At 38.6% G+C, this 23224-nt stretch overlaps 1 protein-coding gene across 1 annotated transcript; it reads left to right on the forward strand.

Moving 5' to 3' along the window:
- Positions 1-6849: 6849 nt before the first annotated feature.
- LOC140794940 (molybdopterin biosynthesis protein CNX1) lies at positions 6850-20175 on the forward strand. Its single transcript, XM_073147232.1, has 13 exons — positions 6850-7099; positions 7202-7328; positions 7695-7825; positions 8489-8590; positions 8672-8755; positions 8924-9151; positions 10538-10728; positions 11162-11266; positions 11351-11638; positions 19064-19221; positions 19313-19419; positions 19674-19730; positions 19827-20175. Exons 1-13 carry the CDS (start codon positions 6911-6913, stop codon positions 20031-20033), a joined length of 1974 nt encoding a protein of 657 aa, XP_073003333.1. The 5' UTR covers positions 6850-6910; the 3' UTR covers positions 20034-20175.
- Positions 20176-23224: the final 3049 nt, after the last annotated feature.

Below are 23224 nucleotides of genomic sequence, written 5' to 3' on the forward strand. Positions count from 1 at the left end.
CATTACCATCATGATTTAAAATAGTACAATCATTTTTGGAGAATTTTACCTCATAATCTTCATCACAAAATTGACTGATGCTCAGTAGATTTGCTTTCAACCCCTTAACATAAAGAACATTTTCAAGAATAGAAACACTAGAAGTACTTACCTTTCCCTTACCTATTATCTTGGATGAATTACCATCTCCAAATGTCACAACTCCCCCTTCATGCTCTTCGAGATTAGAAAATAAGGATTTGTCGTCCGACATATGTTTTGAACAACCACCGTCTAAATACCACAAGTCAGAATGTAAAGCTTTTAAGGTAGTATGCACAACATAATATTTCAAGTCACTTTTCTTGACCCATATGACCTTTGTTTTCATCCCATAAATGAAGACACTCCTAGGTTTTTGTAAAAATTTACAATGAGGTCGAATATGCCCTAGAATGCCACAATGAAAGCATGTCGGAACAAACTATTTTTTACTCACCTTTTATTGAGGAGTATGTCTAAAGTTTACCTTTTGCGTCGTTGAAGATTTACTAGTTTGTTGATTCATCTTCACTTTAGAGACATTCATCTAGGATTGCTTTGTAAATGTGGTTGATGAGCTCAAGTTTTCTTCCTTTCGTATACCTGCAGAAACAAAGACAGTTTTGTTATTATTTAAATTACTGGTGTATCCAACTCTATACTTGTCTTTTCCAGAAATCTGAGTGTTTAAAATCTCATCAAGTTTGTTCTTCTCTTTAAGAAATGTCTTTTCCTTCTGCAATCGCTCTAATTCAATTTCATCAGCCTTTATCTTATCTTTCGCATCGTCAAGTTGTTGAGTAAGGTTTTTGACATGTTCAAGTTCTAGTTTTTACTTCTCCTCAAATTGATTTTTTTCTGGTTCGATTACCTTGAGTCGTCGAACTAGTTTACGATTGCTCTTCTTGAGTTTAAACGACTCTAGGTATAAATCATTATAGGTCTTTTGTATTTCTGATTCTTCTTCTTCAGCTGGTAACACATCCTGTTCATCTATACTATCAGAATCAACAACAGAGTTAGTATTAAAAAGAGAGGAGATGAAAACTACCCACACTAGTTAATAGAAATCACATGAGGGTAACTCACCACACGCATGCCCTAGCGAATGGCAGGTGTCCAATTGTTTGTGTGCACAGACTCAACTGACCTCGGACATGGGCTACGAGATATCGCATATCAGCAACCATAATCATCATTCCAGGCACCCCTAACCCTGATGCCTACTCGGGTACCCTCATGCTTTTTCTATCAACTTTCCTATCAATGAGATTTATGCATTTTCTTCTATATGATAGATCACGTGTATATATCTAGTATTATAACAAGTCATGCATATTAGGAATTTAAGTGGTAAGGAAGTCAATAGGAAAATAATGCAATGCAGTCTCCAACCATATATCTATAACACATGCATACTCCTACTAGTTTATCACATGCACACTCATGATAGAAATCATCTCGATATAAAACTATAACAGTATAGTCATCTCCAATCATCTCTATATATCACCAATATACTCATATCCCAGATCAGCCTAATCAAATGCATGATAAAATATGCTCGATTGAAATCATTTATAGATAAAGTCATATAATCATGCTTGAGGCCAAAACATGCATATACATAATATATAATAAATCCTAATTTAAGAAAGGCGTCTATGGGATAAGACTACTCACTTTTATCAGAAGATTCAACACACGTATCTCTCAGGTCTATTAATCAACCGCCACTTGTCGTTGGTGAGATTCCTAGGGTCTTGAATAAGGGGGTTTAGAGTCTGAAAATGTTTAACATAAAGTTAGTTGTTTATCTAATTATAATTCGTTCAAGTAAATTATAATATTTTATTAGGTTTAACTTTGATTAGATTTATAGGATAAATTTAATTGTGACAATATTAATATGCTATTTATATTTATTTAATAAATCCTAATTTGCTAATTATAGAATATATAAGTATATAGTAATTTATCTCCATTTTGTAAATAACCAAGACGACTATATATATATATGATTTAATAAAAATACAATTATAAAATAATATTATTAATAATTATTTTGTAATACTTACTCTTATTTAACTAATCCTAAATTATATGTAAAATAATCATTATCCTATTATACAAAAATGCAAGTCTAGTATTCCATTTTATACAAACTATTAGACAATACTAATATACTAAAAATAGGCATATAAAATATAAATATAAGATTATTATCAATAAGACTACATATATTAACTAATAAATAATAACTAAACTATAAATAAATTTATAGGCAATTTTATAATTGTACTTAATAAATTATTATACTAAAATACTTAGTAAAATTATATTAGTGAATATAATTTATCAAAATAATTAATTACCTAAATAGACTATGCTACCTAACATTAGAAAATAATTAAAAAAAATAATAGAATAGTGCTGGGCTCGGCCTAGCACTGTCTGCTATAGTGCTGGGTCGAGCCCAGCACTATTGCAGCAAGAGGAGGAGGAGGGACCGAGAATGGAGAAAAAGAAAGGAAGAAGAAGAGAATGAACAAAAGAAGAAAGAAGAAGAAGAAGAAGATAAGGAGAAGGAAGGAGGGCGCGGACCCGGGCCGGTGGGGAGGGCGCTTGTGGAGGTGGCGGTGGTGGTTTCCAAGGACGGTGGTGGTGGCGATAGGCCGGCCTCGGCGCAAGAGTGAGAGAGAGAGAGAGAGAGAGAGAGAGAGAGAGAGAGAGAGAGAGAGAGAGAGAGAGAGAGAGAGAGGGAGAAAGAGAGGCGGTGGGAAGGGAGGCCATAGCCGGCCACGTCGTGCCATGCAATTAGTTTTTTTTTTTAAGGTTGGGTTGTTACACCTCTAAATTTTGTTCAACAGTGGTTAGGGCCATACCTTTGGACTTCTTAGGTTTTGAAAGGCTGGACTTAAATGTTTGTAGATTTCCTACTAATTGTTCAACCTTTATAGAATCGATGTCCTTACTTTCCTCGATAGCTGTAACTTTCGCCTAAAACCTTTCTAGGAGAGACCTAAAGATCTTACGAACAATTTTATTTTTAAGAATTTTCTCTCCTAGGTTGAAACTGGAGTTGACTATATCCCTTAGCTTTGCATAGAATTCATCAAATGTCTCATTCTCTTTCATACGTAGAGTTTCAAAACTAGTAGTCAACCTCTGAAGTTTCGAAAGTTTTACAGCCATGGTTCCTTTGTGAATAGTTTCTAAGATCGTCCAAGCTTCTTTTGCTATCTCACAAGTAGAAATTCTTCTAAATTCTTCTAAGGAAACACAACTAAAAATTGTATTTATTGCCTTGCTATTCCATCCAACTTTTTCATAATTTGTCCCATCCTACGACTCCATCGGTTTCTCAACAAGATTATCATTCACCATGTACATTGGTGCACTCCAACCGTTCACTATGGCAATCCATACTCGCTCATCTATAGACTTCAAGTAAGCTCTCATCCTGGCTTTCCAATATCTATAATTTGATCCATCTAGAATAGGAGGTCTAATAGACGATTGTCCATCTCTATGAAAATCCATGCCTATCTGATCTCTCTCTAAAGGTGAGAGAACCTCCTCTGATACCAATTGAAATTATGCCTAGACACACGTATATATATAAACCCTAGGCAATGATATCACTCCTTTGCTTAAGTAAAAAGCAAAAGAAATATTAAAAAATAAAAGCAAAGATGGACACCAAGATTTTAACGTAGAAAAACCCAAACGGGAAAAAATCACGGATCCAAACTCGGATCAAAACCAATCACTAGAATAGTAGCAGTTACAAGACTGACTCATAAGATAACCCGTCGATCCCAACGACTTTGTTCCTCTCAGTCTTGCTCGCTAGAATCCACGATTCATCGCTTCTCGTAATTGATATCCAACCTCAGTAGCCCTCGAGATTGATCTTTCGTCTAGATAGCCTTTAAGACGAAAGATTAAGCCTTGTAGAAGAGTCGGAGCTTGTTGGTTGAATAAAATATATAACCTCAAGAATTCTCCTTCAAATTGATTCACCAACCACCCTAGAGTTAGGGCATCACAATACTTATATATGATCTCCAAGATAGAGTCAAATTCAAGTCTTATCCAAACTCACGAAAGTCCAAAAATTGCAAACTTCGTAGGTGCGTTCGAACGTGGCTCGGGTGCGTTCGAACGACCTGACTTGATCTTAGGTGTGTTCGAACAGGCCTAAGTGCGTTCAAACGCGACGGCTTGATTTTCACATGTTGCATTCGAACGGGCAAGTACACTCCTCTAGATGTGTGAACGCGTTGTGAATGTAGCAGAGTGCATTCGAACGGCCCATGATTGCGTTCGAATGCACGCAGAAACAACACTCACTATCTGTGCGAATGCTTGCGCTCACGTTCGAACGCGCTTGTCAACGCCATTCTCTATCTGTGCAAATGTTTGTGCTCACGTTCGAATGTGCTTGTGAACGCTGCTCTCTGTCTGTGCGAACGTCTGCGCTCGTGTTCGAACGCGCTTGTGAACGCTACTCTTTGTCTATGCGAGCGTCAGCGTTTGCGTTCGAACGTTCTTAAAAACACCAGTTACTGTTTGTGTGAATGCGCTGTGAACTCAAAAACTTTTCTCCTTTGATCTTGCAATTCTTCAAACCAAATACTTTATGGACTTATATAAATGCTCATGTACATGTATAAAACCCTTAGAATATTTTGTACACAATTGCCAACACTAAAAACCTAACATACTTTTTGATTAATAAGAGTGATTTCAGCTCCTCAAAGTGCTCTTGGTATTCTGTGACTATACTTTCTTGTGTCAACTTATTAAACTCACTTATGATATTGTCGTAGCCCGTCATCGAACCTCACACATAGGTCCTCTTCAAATTTATCCTATTTCAGCCTTTGTTTGCCCTCTTGATATCATGGAACCATGCATTGGCCTTGCCTTCTAAAAACACTGAGGCATACCATACTTTTTGCTCTTTTGGAATGGTGGTGAATGAGAAAATTATACAGCAACGTCTACACCATGCACATGGATTACCTCCAACAAAGTGGGGTAATTCTATTTTAGGTATTTGTAACAAGGGCCTATTGCAACTATGATGCCCTTCAAGTCTGAACTTCCATTTTAGATCTGGAATCTCCTCCTTCAGCTCACCATAGTGTGCCGGTGCTATCGCGGTGTGAAGTCTAGGCTAGCTCTCGGTCCCAGCTCATCTTTCCCTGAGGTGGAGTTTATTTAAACCTCGAAATAAAGTTTCAATCTAGGAGCAAACCTGAGATTAAAGCTGATCCATCGGTTCCTTCATTATTAACTTTGAGCTAAGTTTTAAGTGGGGCCCACACATTATTAATGATAGTTTAATGGTGGAATTAATTTAGCTCAAAGAGTACTTTATTGTCATATATTCACTTAGTCAAATCTATGAAGAGAAGTGAATGAAAATTGGCTCTAAAGTGGGTATCATGGCAATAAAAAATAAAGAAAAGTGAGTTTAGTACTATATTGGGTATTTGAGAAATGTTAGTATGGTATATAAGTAACAAATTTCCTTAGCGTTGTGGCGTTGTGGCGACGCGTTGTGGCGACGCGTGGAGATGGGACCTAGCCCATTGGCCACTTCGCCGTCGCCGCGTGACCACCCTCTCTCTCTCTATCTCTAATTTTCTCTTTCTCCTCTCCTCATTCTCTCGATCTCTCTCTCTCTCTAGCTTTCTCTCTCTCCCTCTAGTTTCCCAGCAGTCACCAATCACCGAGAAGAGTCGTCGTCGGCCCTTTCTACCTGCCGGTGAGCCTCTCTCTCTCTCCTTCCTTCTCTCTCTCTCTCTCTCTCTTTAGTTCTATCGGTTTCCTCTCGGGGCCGTCAGAGGATTAAGCCACCGGCGAGATGCCAGTTGCTGAGTGGCTACCAGCGGCCGTTCCCCTCCCTTGTGGCTCAGCCCCCATCCCCTTTCCTTCTTCTCCTTCTCTTTCTTCTTTTCCTTCTTCTTCTTCTCCTCCCTTTCTTTTCTCTCCTCGGGCAGTTTGCCTTGGCTACATGGTGTTGGGCTCATCCTAGCACCTTGCAGCGCAAGATGTTGAGCTCAGCCCAGCACCTGTAGTGTTGAGGTGCTAGGCTGAGCCCAGCACTGTATATGGTATTTTTTTTTTAAAAAAAAGAACTATTTAGTACTATTTAAATTATGTTAGATTATGTTATTAGTTATTTAATTATTGTAGTTAATCTAATATATTTAATTTATATGAATTGAATCTAATTATTTCATAATTAGTAAATAAATCTAATCATACCAGGTTTAGCAAAATATATGCAATATAAATTACTATATTAATCCTAGCTTGGTATAGTAATTATTAGAGTTATGTACATATATTTTATATGTAATTATTTGCATTTGACACAATATAGAAAGTTCTTCTCTATGGGTATTTAAAAAAAATACTTATATACGAGGAGAAATATATTTTTGTCTATAACAAATTAAAAATTGAGAGAATTCAGCCCTCCATTTAATTTTTGAATTTTTTTTTGGATGCACTCTGTTAATTTAGATGAAAAATTAATAGTCCCACTTTAGTTGTAAGTATATAAACTGATTTAAAATTTTTTGAAGTATAAAAAAAATAAAATAATTTTGAGAATGAGAATAAAATGGGTTTAACCGATAAATAAAAGTTCTCTTGCTAAAATTGCTACAGCCAGTGCAAGACAACATGACATTCCTACATCTCTAATTCAGTACTTATTTCTTTTTGATAAAAAAAATTCAATAAAAAAAATTCAATAGTTACCCACGTCACTGCATTGCTCACGTATTAGTTTTAATACAGCTTGCTGGGGAACATTTGAAACAAAGAAGAAAATTAAAAGGAAACAAGAGGATTTCTCGAGTCTGCGATGAGTCCACCGCCGCCGCCGTCTTCCTCCGCCGCGATGATCCCCGTCGGCGAAGCGCTCCGGATCGTCCTCAGCGTCGCCAAGCGCCTGGATCCGGTCACCGTCCCTCTCCACGACGCCCCCGGGCACGTCTTGGCGGAGGACGTTCGCGCACCCGACCCGTTACCTCCCTATCGGGCCTCCATTAAGGTAACGATACAGTTCTCCTTGTCTGGGTTAGAGGACCGATTGGACAGTTCATCTCTTTCATCTTCGAGATTATTGCCATCATTCATACCTGTTTCTGTTCAGGATGGCTATGCTGTAGTAGCTTCTGATGGGCCTGGTGAATATCCAGTAGTTACGGAATCAAGAGCCGGCAATGATGGTGTCGGTGTAGTAATTACTCCTGGAAGTGTTGCTTATGTGACAACTGGAGGTGATTATTTTGAAAACAAATTTTTTGGAGAAAATAGATCTAAAACATTTTGTTTATATGTTTGCTAATCTTGGCTTTATTTTTATGCTGACATGAACAATCAACGATGGCTCCTCAATTATTTTTCCTTTTGTTGGTACTACGGTTTAGTTTGGGAATCAAAAAATTTTATTAGCACCTCATCTGGCAATATGTAGTTGATATGTGTTAATTATGGATTGGAGTTTCCTCGCAATTGAGAGCACAACTTACATCTTGGCCATTATCTTAAAATATATGCTCCTTTATTGCCGTATTCCCTTTCATCCGTTTCAATTGACTCTTCTATTTTAAGTATTTCTGTTCTCTTTGTGAACTTGTATGTAGGACCTGTACCTGATGGTGCTGACGCTGTTGTGCAAGTTGAGGACACTGAAGAAGTAACTGACACTTTGAATGGATTAAAGAGGGTTAGGATATTGACTAGAATAACTGAAGGACATGATATCCGAAATGTGGTACACTTTTCACTTCGTTATTGATGCAACTTTAGCTTGTTTCGATATATTTCTATATTTCTCTTTCGATATGTTTCCTTGTTACCTGCATTTCCGTATTTCTCATTTGTAGATTGACTAGATAGTTCGTGGTGTAGCACAACTTTTTGTTTATTACATTACACCTACTAAATTGTCTTCCAATTTGCATTTGAATGGTATCGGTAGTTGTAACACTCTCATTTTGGATTCTCTTTCCGTTCTGCTTTCTTTTAAGCATGTTGTCTCACCATATGAGCTAGAAGTTTATCCCTTGCAGTTTGCAGTTCTCTTTTATCTTACGTGTTTCTTTATTATCTATTTTAAGGAAGTAGTGGTTGTTTCCTTACCAAATTATATTTAGTGTCCATTGTTAAATTGATTGTAACAGTAAGGATTGTCTCCTTTGCTTTTAAATTGTTGTGGGTTGTAACTGTGGAAACAACCTATTCAATAATGGTGGTAAGTTTGTGCTTATCTTATTTTCTCCATACCTCGCTTTATGATCCAAGCCCTTTTTCTTTCTGTTTCTTTTTCTCTACCTTGTGTATGGTATTCAGACTAAAACATGAAGTTAATTTCTTTGGTAAGAAGTTGGGCATATAGACAGAACGAGTTCTCTAAGCTTGTCTACTAATTTCATAGGGATGCGACATTGAGAAAGATGCAATAGTGCTGAAGTCAGGTGAGCATGTAGGTTGTCCTGAAGTTGGTCTCCTTGCCACAGTTGGAGTAACTACGGTGAAGGTATCTGTAAAATCTGTTATCAACTGCATTTTTGTGGAGAAATAGATAAGCTGGAGCTAGCATGAGCTTGGTCAAGTGCAGGTTTACCCTAGGCCGACTGTTGCTGTGCTTTCTACAGGAGATGAGCTAGTGCAGCCAGCAACTCAGACTCTTTGCCGTGGCCAGGTTGTTCATTTTGCCATTCCATAAGTATATGAACTTCAGACTTAGGTTTCAGAGTGTTATAGATCTTCATTTTTCTTTCAATATTCTTATTACTATGATAATGTACTAGCATAATATGAGAAAAGAAAAGTTGAATATCTTTTATTAGTTTTTCAAATTACTTTGCAGATTAGAGATTCTAACCGTGCTATGCTACTTGCCGCGGCTAGACAACAGCAGTGCAAAATTATCGATTTGGGTATTGCAAAGGATAACGAAGAAAGTCTTAATGAGATTCTCGATGTGGCCATCAGTTCTGGTATTGATATTCTTTTAACTTCTGGTGGTGTTTCTATGGGTGATAAGGATTTTGTCAAGCCTTGTTTGGCAAAAAAGGGGACAATTTATTTTGAAAAGGTAGGTTAGTGTGTTATATATAATATTCTTCCATCTACAAACATGAATTACATATTTTCCTAATTGCTAGACCAATCTTTTGATGCTTGACAGAAAAAGAGAAGAAGAAAGAAAGCAGCATTTCTTTATTCTATTGGGAAAAGAATCATATTATTGTGCGATAAAATACATCTATGAGCTGCTGATATTAGGATTCAAATATGAGTTTGACTATTTTGCTTTGATATGTTCCTTGCCTCCTCAATCCCAATCTTTCCTATCAAAACACCACCAAGTATAAATTTAAGCTGGAATAATGACAACAAAAGTTATGAGTAGTAATTCCATTTCCTAAGACAGTCCTAATATGGGGAAGACATAGATCTCAACATAGAGCAGGATTTTTTTTGGCCACTCCTTACTGCACACTTCTTCAACCCCTGCCTAATGCAGATTCCATGGTTCTCTGTTCTTTGAGGTTCATCTGCTTTATTAGAGATGGTGTAGAGGTTCCAAGGAAATGCATGCATGATTTTATCACATATCATACTCAGTTACTCACCCAATGTGGCAATAAGACGAGCTGCAAATAGAGGACTATGATTGGAGCCTGACCTACTATGATTGATCCTCTTAATTGAAGCGAACATTGAACAACTGCTTCTGTTGGGAGCTGGAGCATGAGTTCTTTTTGTAGCACCGATGGGATAAAAGCTGATTTTACCAATATTTTCTGTACTCTAGCAAGCTAATTGCAAAATTTCTTTTGATGCACACTCCCTTGTTGGATGCACAATCTGATGTTTTCGACATAGATGATTAGGAACTATATTATATGAAAAGAAGAGAGACTATTACCTTGGATGAATTGGTCAACCTTAACTGGTTTGAAAAACTGAGAACTTCACAAAATGTAGTGGATTTTCATATCTCAGATAACTTGTGAAGTTTGAAATCTTTGAATAAAGAAAGATATTATAGTTACACAATAAAAATTTTCAATTTCCAAGTAAACAAGAGGAGATCATACATCTCAGGATGCTTAATTAGTAAACATCTGACTAAAATACCATATGTCCTTAAATTTGTAGATGTCTGACATAGATATCCTAATAGAATTCATGCCACTAATCTTTTTCAGTGTCTTGTATCAGAGATATCTCTTGGTATTTAAAGTATTTCTATATCAATCGATATATCTCTAGTTTTCATTTGATGAAGATTACCCATATGCAGTTCTTAGTCCATGTGGGATCTTGCATGCTGTCTTTAGCTTTGTTGAAGATTTGAAGTACCAACAGAGACTCTTTCCTCCAAACTTGATTGTTTAAACTCTAATTACTTTAATATGTTGATCTTTTCCTGTTGATGTCTATCACCAATTCATAACTATTCTTCATTTTGCAGGTTCTCATGAAACCAGGAAAGCCATTGACATTTGCTCAGATTACTCCAAAAGCAAAAGAGACCCAGTGTTCTAAGACAGTTCTTGCATTTGGTCTGCCTGGAAATCCAGTGAGCTGTATGGTTGGTTTTAATCTTTTTGTGATCCCCACAATACGCCACCTTTCTGCTTGGTCGAACCCTCAACTTCAGAGGTTAACTTCATCTCATGTTTGCTTTTGCCTTCTTGGTTCTTCTATTTTTTTAGTAAAAAAATATTTTCTTGTTATCAAAGCCCTTTGACACTATATTCTTCTTATTACCTGGTTCTTTTGAAGTTTCTCTGGTACATAATTATACATATTTTCCTATCCACAAGAACTCTATTACCAATGTTTCAATATTGGAGGTCAGCCTCCTCTAGATATATGATATAAACCTGGCAATGCAACAAAGGTGGAACCTTGTCAATTTAAATGAATTAGCTTGCACTTTCTATAGTAGTTGACATATAGTTAGAGAGTCAAATGGCAAATGGCCTTCTTATTTTGTGTTAGTATTGATAATCTGTTTGCATAACTTATTAATTCCTTATGTTGTTTTTACTATCTTATTATGACAATTTTAAAGCTTTCACTGATTCTACAGAGTACAAGCTCGTATCAGACAACCGATAAGAACAGATCTTCATCGTCCAGAATTTCATCGTGCAACACTAAGATGGGAGCTTGATGATGGATCTGGTATGCCTGGGTAAGTAATACCTGTTAGATTGTTGACATCGAAATTTTAGCATTATTTTTTATAATAAATAGAATAAATTCTTGATTCTTACAGTTATATTGCTGAGAGCACTGGCCAGCAAATGAGTAGCCGTCTTCTTAGTATGAAGTCTGCAAATGCATTGCTAGAGTTGTCAGCAACAGGGAATATGCTCACAACTGGGACATCTGTGCCGGCAATACTAATTTCAGACATAAGTAACTTTCCTCTAATTAAGTTGCCAGATCGTCTGGTCCCTCTTGCGTATACACCAACGCCTATTGCATCTCAGGAAGCAAAAGTTAAAGTGGCAATTCTTACTGTGAGTGACACAGTATCATCAGGTGCTGGCCCCGATAGGAGGTAATTAAAATGTTAAGTTATCACCTAAATTATTTCTTTTATAGTATCTATGCTGAGAGGAGAAAGAAAAAAAGTTTTTAATCTGTAATTACTTCTCCTTTTATGGTCTCATGTGATGCATTAGTATTTTTTGTGGGAGTGTCAATGACATTTTTGTTGATTATGTCTTATCATCAAGCTGGTTAGTTATCTATATCTTAATTATCAGTTTGTGCTTATGGTTTTGTCAGTAATCAAACACGCCCATAGCCTCTTTCATATCTTCTGACTTCTTTGTGTTTCCTTTAGATGTATAAAGCAAATTAACTGTTTGAGAATCTTTGAATTAATGTTATTCTGATACATGAGTGACTCTGATACGTTTAGTTATGATCTTTTTTCACTGCATTAGTTGTTTATTTTCATTAAACTAAAATTCATGTAAGTCGCATTTGAACGCAGATGGGGTCGCATTCGAACGCCCTTGCGAACGCCTGCATTATGTTTACAAATATAGAGAACGCATATTGTGCGTTCAAACACGGTCAGGTGAGTTCGAACGCCTGCATCGCGTTCGCACATACAGAGAACATCTTTTGTGCATTCGAACACGATCAGGCGTGTTCGAACGCGATCGGAGGGAATCTTCTAGAATTAGAGTTACTTATTATTTTAGGACTTGTTAGCTAGTCTATATATATGTGGATGGCAGCCAAATTCATTATGCTATTGGATTATTAATTTCTTGCCTCTCTATCATCTATCTACCCTAATCTACCTCCTTCTTCACCATCCTTCTACCTCTACCGTAGGCAAGGTTTCTCTTAACTTCTAATCTCCCTCGACTGTTGAGTCATCCCTCTTCTTTAGGATCTCGACCACTTCGTTTCCTTCGTCTATATCCCTTAATCACATCCACAATCGACTTCCATCTCCATACCCATCCATAACCCTAACATCCACTCCACCCGTCACCACCACCATCACCCACGTTATTCCGTGTTTTTGTCTCAGTTGCAGTTCGAATCTATGAAGGGTGTAAATACAAAAGTTGTAGATCAGGAAGTTACGAATTGAATCCACTTAGCTTCATAATTTTCTGACCACCGGAGAATATTTGATGAATATTTTCTCTCGGTTGTGCGGACCGCTTCCTGCAATAAATTCAAATCTTAAGGGAATTGTTCCGTAGCCGACCTTTTGGTATAAGAACCCATCAATTTGGTATCAGAGCAGGCAAACCTCAGACCTCCATTAATGGTTGAAACAAAGAAGATGACATCAACACGGAGACCTATGGAGAGTACACCGACAAGGGAAGACTCAATCCATGATGACCCTAACCGTGAGATCGATTTCTTTGGAGCAACCACGGCAGGACTGAGTCAACTAACGTCCATAGGTGTGAATATGGGCTTGGCGGATGAACTTAGGATTATGTTCCATATATTGCTGCATAGAGTTGATGCAATTCAAAAGGATCACAATGATTTCAAGGAATATGTCATGAACCGATTGGGTTTGTCATCTCCTCGACGAGGATCAGAGCTTCAAGAAGGACTAGCAGTGGGACCTCATCGAATCGATACCCCACAGATCCAGGTGCGTCATGTGAGTGTCAATGATCCCCTCTTATCTATGCCTACACATCATCCCCACCTCCGTTACAAAACCCAAGACTGACGGTGGTGGAACCCGAGAGACGTGCGACATCGGTGCGCTTCGTCGATGAGGAGGATTGGCACTTTGAGAATGAGGTTGATCCCTTTGGAGATGGTGATGGACGTGCTCAAGGATTTAGAGAAGGAGATTAACTTGCACAAAGGTTTAGACTTAAACCAAGAATCTTTCGCGAATCCGACAATGCTATTCGGGGGAGAACCGCATGCTTGAACTTTCTAAAATTCCAAGGCGGTGATCTAACGGATTGGGTGTTTCAAGTTGAACAATATTTTGATTGTCAAGGTACAACGGAAGATGCAAAGGTCTAGATGGCAAGCTTTCACCTACAAATAATGGTATTGTATTGGTATAGATTGATTATTCGTGGTGGAGGATTTATCGGATGGACTGATTTTTGTAGGAGGATTACACGCAGATTTGGGTCATCGGCGTATGATGATTTTACTGCCACATTAAGCAAGATGGTTTAGAGGATGATCGTATTGGAGTACCAAGTTGAGTTTGAAAGAGTTAGTAGTCGTTGTGAACCACTTTGGCCTGAACCGACATTAATGAGCACATTTATTTTAGGGCTGCGGGATGAGATTTAGGTAGATGTTCGTGCTCTTTGTCCTACTACTCTTGAGGAGGCCGTGAGTAAGATAACAGTGAAAACCAATTGGGGCAACCGAGATGGGCGATTTGCACCTAGAACATCGGTTGAAAATTCTACCGGTTCAAAATCAGCTACCGTGAGTACTAGGCCACGATCACCTTTGAGACCTTTTGATATTAGAGGTGGCACAATATGCCCTATTCGAACTCTCACACCTGCCAAGATGGAGGAGTGAAGAGCCAAGGGTCTTTGCTTTCGATGTGATGAGCGTTTCACTTTCGGTCATCGGTGTTCCAAACTGAGCGGGAGTGTGATGTTCATCGATGGTCTAGAGGAGGATGATGAGGTTGTTGATGATGGGGAGTGTCCAGAGGAGGTCTATGAGGAGGGTGCGGAGAAAGATATCCAAGCTGAAATATCGATATATGTATATTCGGGTACTTCCGCGCCAAGGACATTATGGTTAGACGGTTTCGTTAGAAAGCATTGTGTGCACATCCTCATCGATTCGGGGAGTACACAACTTTCTACACGAGAGGTTAGTGAGGAGATTGAGTTTGGATACCGAACCGACCACAGAATTTGACGTTGCTATTGGAGACGGCACGAAGCTTAAGGTGGTGAGCTTATGTCGCCGGGTCAGTATATGGGTGCAAAGACATGACATCATTGTGGACTTGTATCCGTTGGCGCTGTGAGGAGCGGACATTGTCCTTGGCACTTAGTGGTTATAGAGTTTGGGACCCATCACATTTGATTTCCGGAGCATGTGGATGAAATTTAAACAATGAAACAAAGATGTGCGGCTTGATGACGTTCGATCTTCCTCGATTCCTGTGATGCAGCCTATGGTGGGGCTGCCTTGTGCATATGATTTGGCCTATCTTCTTCCGTTAGGACCAGCAGGAGATGAGCCTCAAACGAGTTCAGGTACTACCATTGAATTGTCTAATTTATTAGATAACTTTTCTGGACTATTTGAGGAGCCACAGGAGTTGTCATCGAGGCGAACGGCGGACCATCGCATAGAGATTGTATCCGGGGCTATATCGGCAAACGTGAGGCCATATCGGTATCCACATGTGCAAAAAAAGTTATTTCTAAGATGGTAACCGAGATGTTGGAGCAAGGCCTTATTCAACTAAGTCATAGCTCATACTCATCCCCCGTGCTATTGGTGCAAAAAAATGACGGGACATGACAATTTTATGTTGACTATCGGGTACTAAACGTTATTACCGTCAAAGATCGGTATCCTATTCCAGTTATAGAGGAGCTACTGGACAAGCTTGTAGAGGCGACTATATTCAGCAAGCTTGACTTAAGGGCCGGGTATCATCAAATTAGAGTTCACCTAGCGAATGTGTACAAAACTGCATTTCGAACTCCGGACGGCATTACGAGTTTCGGGTGATGCTTTTTGGTCTCATCAATGCTCCAGCTATCTTTCAAGGCCTTATGAATGATATATTTCGGCCTTTATTGCGAAGGAATGTGTTAGTATTTTTTGACGACATTTTGGTATATAGTAGAACTGAATTGGAGCATTGACGGTATTTGGAGGATGTGCTGAATTTGTTGAAGCAAAATCAATTGAAGATTAAGAAGTCCACGTGCCTATAGGGAGTACCACAAGTAGAGTATTTAGACCATATCATCTTAGCGGAAGGTGTAGCGGCGGATCCTCACAAGGTTGCATACATGACCGCTTGGCCTATTCCTACTACTACAACCAGATTGAGAGGATTTTTGGGGCTGACTAAATATTATCGCCGATTCATCGCCGGATATGGCAAGATCGTTGCTCCTCACTTATTTGTTGAAGGACTCTTTTAGATGGACGAATGAAGCCACTACAGGTTTTGAAAAAGTAAAAATAGTAATGACAACGACACTCGTTTTAGCGCTACAGGACTTCACCAAAGAGTTCATTGTGGAATGTGATGCGTCGGGAGTTGGCATAAGAGCTGTACTAATACAAGGAGGACGTCCCATTGCCTATCTTAGCAAGGCTTTATCACAAATTTTAGCAATTATCGATTTATGAGAGAGATGTTGGCAATTCTACATGTGGTGACAAAGTGGAGGTCTTATTTGATCGATAGGCGATTCATTATCCGAATTGATCAAAGGAGCCTTCCATACTTTATGGGATAGCGTATACACACTTCAGCACAGTATAGATGGGTCACAAAATTATTGGGGGTATGATTATGAAATACAATATAAGAAAGGAACGAAAAATAGAGCGGCGGATGCACTATCGTGCCAATCCGATATCGCCGAGCTTGCAGCCTATTCTTCTCCTATCTTTCCCTTGACGAGCTGAGGTATGGATGTACAATTAACCTAGATGTTTTGAGATTGTTGCAGGAGGTGATCGATGATCCGGAGCGCCATCCAGAGTTGGAGAATTGAAGCGGTTTGCTGCTGGACTGTGGATGCATTCAGGTGCTCGCAAATGATGGATTGTGGCAGAAATTATTGGAGCACTTCCACCAAACTCTAGAGACTGAACATGAGGGTGTCTTTAGAACTTATAGGAGGATATCTCATAATTGCACGTGGCTAGGATTGAGGCGGGATGTGAAGAGTTTTGTCCGTGCTTGCGAAGTTTGTCAAAGGGCTAAAGCAAGCACATTGAAATCGGTCGAATTACTTCAGCCTTTACCTATACCGGATCATGTTTGGGAAGACATTTCTATGGATTTCATAGAGGGTCTTCCATTGGTACGTAGTTATTCCGTTATCTTTGTGGTGGTTGACAGATTAAGCAAGTATTTATGAGAGATGTTGCTCGGTTACATGGCATGCCATGCACGATGTTTCAGATCGTGATCGTGTATTTATGAGTGACTTTTGGACGGAGTTTTTCAGATTGCATGGAGACTCGATTGAACTTCAGTTCGACCTACCATCCACAGACGGATGGCCAAACCGAGGTGGTCAATCGAGGCATTGAGCAACATTTGAGGTGCTTTGTTGGAGAGATGTCGAGACGATGGTTAGAGTTCTTACCGTGGGCAGAGTGGTCTTATAACACCGCCTACCATAGCAGCATTGGCATGATTCCCTTTGAGATGGTGTATGGACGCACGACTCCGATGTTACGCGCTTATGATCTAGTGGCATCTGCAGATCAGACGGAGGTGGACTTAGCCTTAATGGATAGAGATGCCATATTGAGGAGGTTGGGTGTTTATCTTAAACTTGCTCAAAACTGCATGAAGCAAGTTTATGATTGCAGCCATAGGGAGCAGGAGTTCGACATCGATAGTTGGGTGTTTGTAAGGGTGCAACCATATCGGCAGGTGACCTTGCGTCCGATGTGTAACCAAAAGTTAGCTCATCGCTACTTTGGTCCGGTTGCATATCGTTTGGAGCTGCCGGAGGGGTCAAGAGTGCATCCTATCTTTTATATTTCATTGCTGAGGAAGCGGATTAAAGATCATGAGATCGTTGGATCAGTTCTACTGGAGCCATTGGAGGAGATTAAGATCGTAGAGCCAATTTGTGTACTTGCTAGGCACTGACGACGACATGGGACCATATTAGAGATGGAGATTCTAGTTGAGTGGTTTGGTAAGATATCCGATGAGGTGACATGGGAGTTGGAGATTGATATCTTGGAGCATTTCCCCGACTTTTCAACTTGAGGGCAAGGTGGGGGAAGCGTGGTAGGCTGATACGTTTAGTTAGGATCTTTTTTTACTGTATTAGTTATTTATTTTATTAAAATAAAATTTCTGTAAGTCGCGTTCAAACGCAGGTAGGGTCACATTCGAACACCCTTATGAACGTCTGCATCAGGTTCGCAAATACAGAGAACACATATTGTGCGTTCGAACGCGGTCCGGCGAATTCGAACGTCCGCGTTCAAACGCCTGCATCGCATTCGCATATACAGAGAATGTCTTTTGTGCATTCGAATGCAATCGGGCGCGTTCGAACGTGATCGGCGGAAATTTTTTAGAATTAGGGTTATTTATTATTTTAGGACTTGTTGGTTAGCCTCCATATATATGTGGATGGCAGCCAAATTTATTATTCTATTAGATTATTGATTTCTTGCCTCTTTATTATCTATCTACCATAATCTTCCTCATTTCTCTTCACCATCCTTCCACCTCTACCGTTGGCAAGGTTTCTCCTAACTTTTAATCTCCCATGATTGTCGAGTCACCCCTCTTCTTTAGGATCTCGACCATTTCGTTCTCTTCGTTTATATCCCTTAATCACATCCACAATCCACCTCCATCTCCATACCCATCCATAACCCTAACATCCACTCCACCTGTCACCACCACCATCACCCACGTTATTCCGTGTTTTCATCTTAGTTGCAGTTCGAATCTGCGAAGAGCATAAATACGAAAGTTGTAGATCAGGAAGTTACGAATTGAATCCACTTAGTTTCGTAATTTTCTGACTACCGGAGAATATTTAACGAATATTTTTTCTCGGTTGCGCGGACTGTTTCCTGCAAGAAATTCAGATCTTAAGGGAATTGTTCCGTAGCCGACCTTTTGGTACAAGAACCTATTAGAGTCATCATATTTTATTTCACATTATTGGAGAATATCATATTCAGATTGACCTTTGAGTAACTTAGTACTTGAATTCCAACTTTTCCTAGAAATCCATTATCAAGCATGATCAGGAAGTTCATTTTTTTTCAATTAGGTAGGCTATAAGCATTGCAGAAGATAGATAAGTTACATCAACAGTAGGGTGCATGTTAGGTTTCTTGATCGAGCCATAATATCTTCAAAGCTCTTAATTTTATCTCATTTTCATGGCATTATGTGTATGTATAAAGAGCACCCATCCTGATACACCTCTTTGGATTGTTATTTTAAGGTGGTCACTTTTGTGATGCTAAATAAAATGGAGTATTGCTATTTCTTGCAACAAGATGGCAACAAAGTGACTAAATACTCCAAATATACTTCTCATGTATTTGTGATTGAGTTTTTCTTAGTTCTCTCTCAAAGGCAATTAATGATGGATGTACAGAGATGATAACATTGATTAAGATAAATAAACTCATTTTAGCAATACACAATCTTGTTTCTTTCCAATATCCTGGGTATTATTATGATAGCTGATAATCAGATTATGGCAGTAGCTTTTACCTTTTTTATGCCTGCTAACTTCAATATTTGCAGCGGTCCAAGAGCAATTTCTGTTGTGAATTCTTTATCAGAAAGACTAGGGGGAGCAAATGTAGTCGCAACTGCTGTGGTTCCTGATGAAAAAAATAAAATCAAAGATGTTCTTAAGAAGTGGAGTGATTTTGACAAGATTGACCTAATTTTGACGTTAGGTACATACAGCAAATTTAAAAAATCTATAGAATTTTTGCTTTAAATTGTTTGTAATAGTATCATCTTATTTCTTGATTTATCTTAATGTAGGTGGAACTGGCTTTACCCCAAGAGATGTTACACCTGAAGCCACAAAGTCTGTAATAGAGAAAGAAACACCTGGTCTTCTATTTGTGATGCTTCAAGAGAGTCTGAAGGTAGCATTAGCATTCATGATGGCATCGTGTATATGAGGAGTTTGACATGGACATTTGATCCCTCTTCTAATCAGTTTTGAACTTTCCATGACATTGTCATTCCTATGGATATGTCAAACTATTAACTGGGCATGTGTTGCACGAATGCACCCACACACTGTTGATGATTAATTGTCCAGTCAAGCTTTCAATTTTGCTTTGTTTTGTTTTGTTTTAAATTCTTACCCATGCTGAAACTGCTCTCTTTGGAATAGGTGACACCATTTGCAATGCTCTCAAGGGCTGCTGCTGGGATCAGGGGATCTACACTAGTAATAGCTAACACTTAATTAGTTAATTGACCTTCTTGCTGATATTGATCTCGTAGATTCTTAAGACTCATAGAGGATTTTTCACATCATATGCAGATCATCAATATGCCTGGTAATCCCAACGCAGTTGCAGAGTGCATGGAGGCTTTGATTCCAGCACTAAAACATGCGCTGAGGCAGATAAAGGGGGACAAAAGAGAGAAGCATCCTCGCCATATTCCACACGGTGAATCACAACCAGCGGATGAATGGGACCGCAGTCTTAAGGCTGCTTCTACTAATAAAGATTGTTCATGCTCCTAGTAATACTCACTGAGCAGACCAAACAGGAGCTTTAGGCTGCAGCTGCTGGTGAAACGTTTTTCTGCTTCAATTTGTAATAAATACATAAAGTACAAAAAATATTTACTGCTCGATGAAGTGATAAATATTGTCTATATTACAATCGCCCTCGAGGAAATGCTTATTGATCTGAGATGCTATTCTAGATAGAAACTGAACACAAATTTCAAAGGCAGTAGGGATTTATCTAATCTTTAAATGATTTGAGATTGAGATTTGTTGTTCCTCTGGAAGCTAGAAATCCAACGCAATTGGAATCTCATCGATCGGGTAAGTAGATTAAAAGATATAAAGAAAATAATGATCAAAGGGAGATAGTAGGATGGATGTGGTTGATAGAAAATGGTGTACGGTTATGATTAGGGAATGGAAGTGGATAAGTATGGCTAGTCATTGGAGTGAGGAGGGAGAAGTGACGGAGGGTTAACCTTGATCGGAGGAGTTTGGGGTGGGTGTCGAGGGGGAGGAGGAAGGAGAAGGTTAGCTCAAGCCTAGATGCAAAACAAAGCTCTAAGAATCAATAATTTTAAAGTGGTTGCTATTCGATATATTTGGAGGTTAGTCAATCGTCTAAAAATTATAAATAAATCATAATACGAAACAACTTAACCGACGAGCATTTGAATGCCCTTTGGCTGTGTTCAAACATATAAAAATAGGGCTATGTATGTGCGAACATTGTGCAGGCGTTCGAACACCTTTCGACCACGTCCACGTTCAAACGCATCAAAGGCAAGCTCCACACCTGCCTCTTCGTGTAGTCTGTTCGTGGTCCATTGCTGCCATTCGACAATATTTGCCACCATCAGTTGATCATCCATTAGCGTTTCCACCATGACCCTTGTTTGTTGGCACCACGGGTCCTTAGTGAGCCATGGCTCAAAAGCTGCTTTGGTGTTCCTTCCATTTAACTAGCTTGCGATAACCCATCTTTAGCCTGTCTGCCATGCAGACTAGAGCGCGCCAGATCCATGAAGTCGTGGTAGGAATCTTTGCTTCCCACAGGTCCCACCCTCCATATTGCGCCTTTAAAATCTTCACCTAAGGCATCTACTCCGCATTGAGGACTTTGAAGATAATGCTTCCCACAGGTCCCACCCTCCATATTTTGCCTTTAAAATCTTCACCCGAGGCATCTACTCCCCATTGAAGACTTGGAAGACAATTTCGCCGAGGTGTGCAGTTCGAGCATCTCTTAGTCTTTTGATCCCCAAACCTCCTTCCTGTTTTGCAAGGTTACCATGTCCCAGTTGAGCAGATGTAAGCCACACCCTAAACCTCTATTCCATATGAAGGACCAAGCTCTCTTTGACATCATCTCCAGCACTACATTCAGCATCCAAGTACTACCTAACTATTACGTTGGAATCAATATCAACATTCAGTTAACGAGAGTTAGTTTGCTTGCTTGGGAGAGAAGGCTCCTTTTCCAACCCACCAGTCCTGCTAGTTTCTTCTCAATGTGCTCCGACATTGCCTTATGATCCTTGTAGAACAATGGATGTTAAAAGTGCTTTCTTGAATGGTATTCTGAAGATGTATATGTAGAACAACCTAAGGGTTTCGAAGATCATAATTTTTTTCTCATGTGTTTAAATTAAAAAAGGTCATTTACGGGCTAAAACAAGCTCTAAGAGCTTGACATGAGAAGTTGACTACTTTTTTAGTGGATGCAGGGTTCACTCGAGGGGGAGTGGATAAGACATTGTTAGACGTGAGAACAAGAGTTTGGTTGTGGCACAAATATATGTGGATGACATTGTCTTCGGGGCAAAGAGTCAATCTTTGGCTAAGGAGTTTGCAGATATTATTAGGGGTGGCAATCGGGTCGGGTTAAGCGGGTTCGGGTCGGGTCAACATTACCTTGACACGAACACGACCTGATTAATAAACGGGTTGCATTTAGTAAACGCGAACACAACCCGATTAATAAACGGGTAACACGACACGATCCGCTTAACCCGTTTAATAAACGGATCAAGTTAACACGACACGCTAACACGACTCGTCTAACCCATATACTTAAACGGGTCGTGTTAACCCGACACGTTAACACGACCCGTCTAACCCGTTTAATATAAATCCTATATAAAATTCTAATTTATTATATATAAATGGTGTATTACACAAATAAAATAACCTATTTTTAACTCAAAATTCATACAATATCAAAATTACAATCCTAATAATTCATCATAATAAAACCCATCCAATTGAGTTTAGAACAAAATTTTAATTTTCAAAAAGTGTATCAAACATTCATACAAACAAAATAATACATTTCCAACACAAAACTTATACAATATCAAAATTACAATCCTAATAATTCATCATAACAAAACTCGTACAATAGAGTTTAGAACAAAGTTCCAACTCTCAAAAAATGTATCATACATTCATACAAACAAAATAATACATTTCCAACTCAAAACTTATACAATATCAAAATTATAATCCTAATAATTTAACATAACAAAAGTCCATACAATATAGTTTAAAATAAAGTTCCAACAAAGTCCATACAATCCCATGATAATTAGAACTAAATTTAGAGTTTACAATCCATTACAAATTACAAATAGTTTGAAATATACAAACACTATCATTAAGCTCTCCATCTCCAAATATCACGACCCTGCCAAAAAGAACAAAAAGTAAACATCTAAAATATAAGATATATACAAAACTTTACTTACATTAGTTAATGAGCATTCACCGGATTTAGATTTATGCATTTGAGCATTCACCAAATTCTACAACTTCACTTGCATTAGCTATTAAGTCCAAATTTATAATATCTTCCGTTAGCTCCTCCAATGCTACCAAATTGTCTATCATAATATGATAAAATAATTAGTAGACTAAACTTTTTGAATATTTATATAAGAAAATAATAATATACTTACCTCTAGTATGAAACAACCAATCTCGAGTACAAATTAAAGCTTCCACAGTTTCAGGCTTTAAAGCACTTCTATATTGATCAAGTACTCTACCACCAACACTAAAAGTAGATTTAGAAGCAACTGTGGAGATATGAATACTTAATATATCGCATGGCATGAGAGAAAGATCTGGATATCGAAATTGATTGGATTTTCAATAATTAAGAATATCCAATTTAGAACTTCGATCAATTCGAGGCTCTTCAA

The sequence above is a fragment of the Typha latifolia genome, chromosome 9 (assembly GCF_019914945.1).
Source record: "Typha latifolia isolate L0001 chromosome 9, TyphaL0001v2, whole genome shotgun sequence".
Classification (NCBI taxonomy): Eukaryota; Viridiplantae; Streptophyta; class Magnoliopsida; order Poales; family Typhaceae; genus Typha; species Typha latifolia.

Excerpts from the sequence above, each read along its gene's own strand:
- LOC140794940 (XM_073147232.1), top strand. The coding sequence starts at position 6,911 with ATGAGTCCACCGCCGCCGCCGTCTTCCTCCGCCGCGATGATCCCCGTC. Across the intron at positions 8,756-8,923 it reads AGACTCTTTGCCGTGGCCAG|ATTAGAGATTCTAACCGTGC; the intron begins GTTGTTCATTTT and ends ATTACTTTGCAG. Across the intron at positions 19,731-19,826 it reads GGATCAGGGGATCTACACTA|ATCATCAATATGCCTGGTAA; the intron begins GTAATAGCTAAC and ends CATCATATGCAG.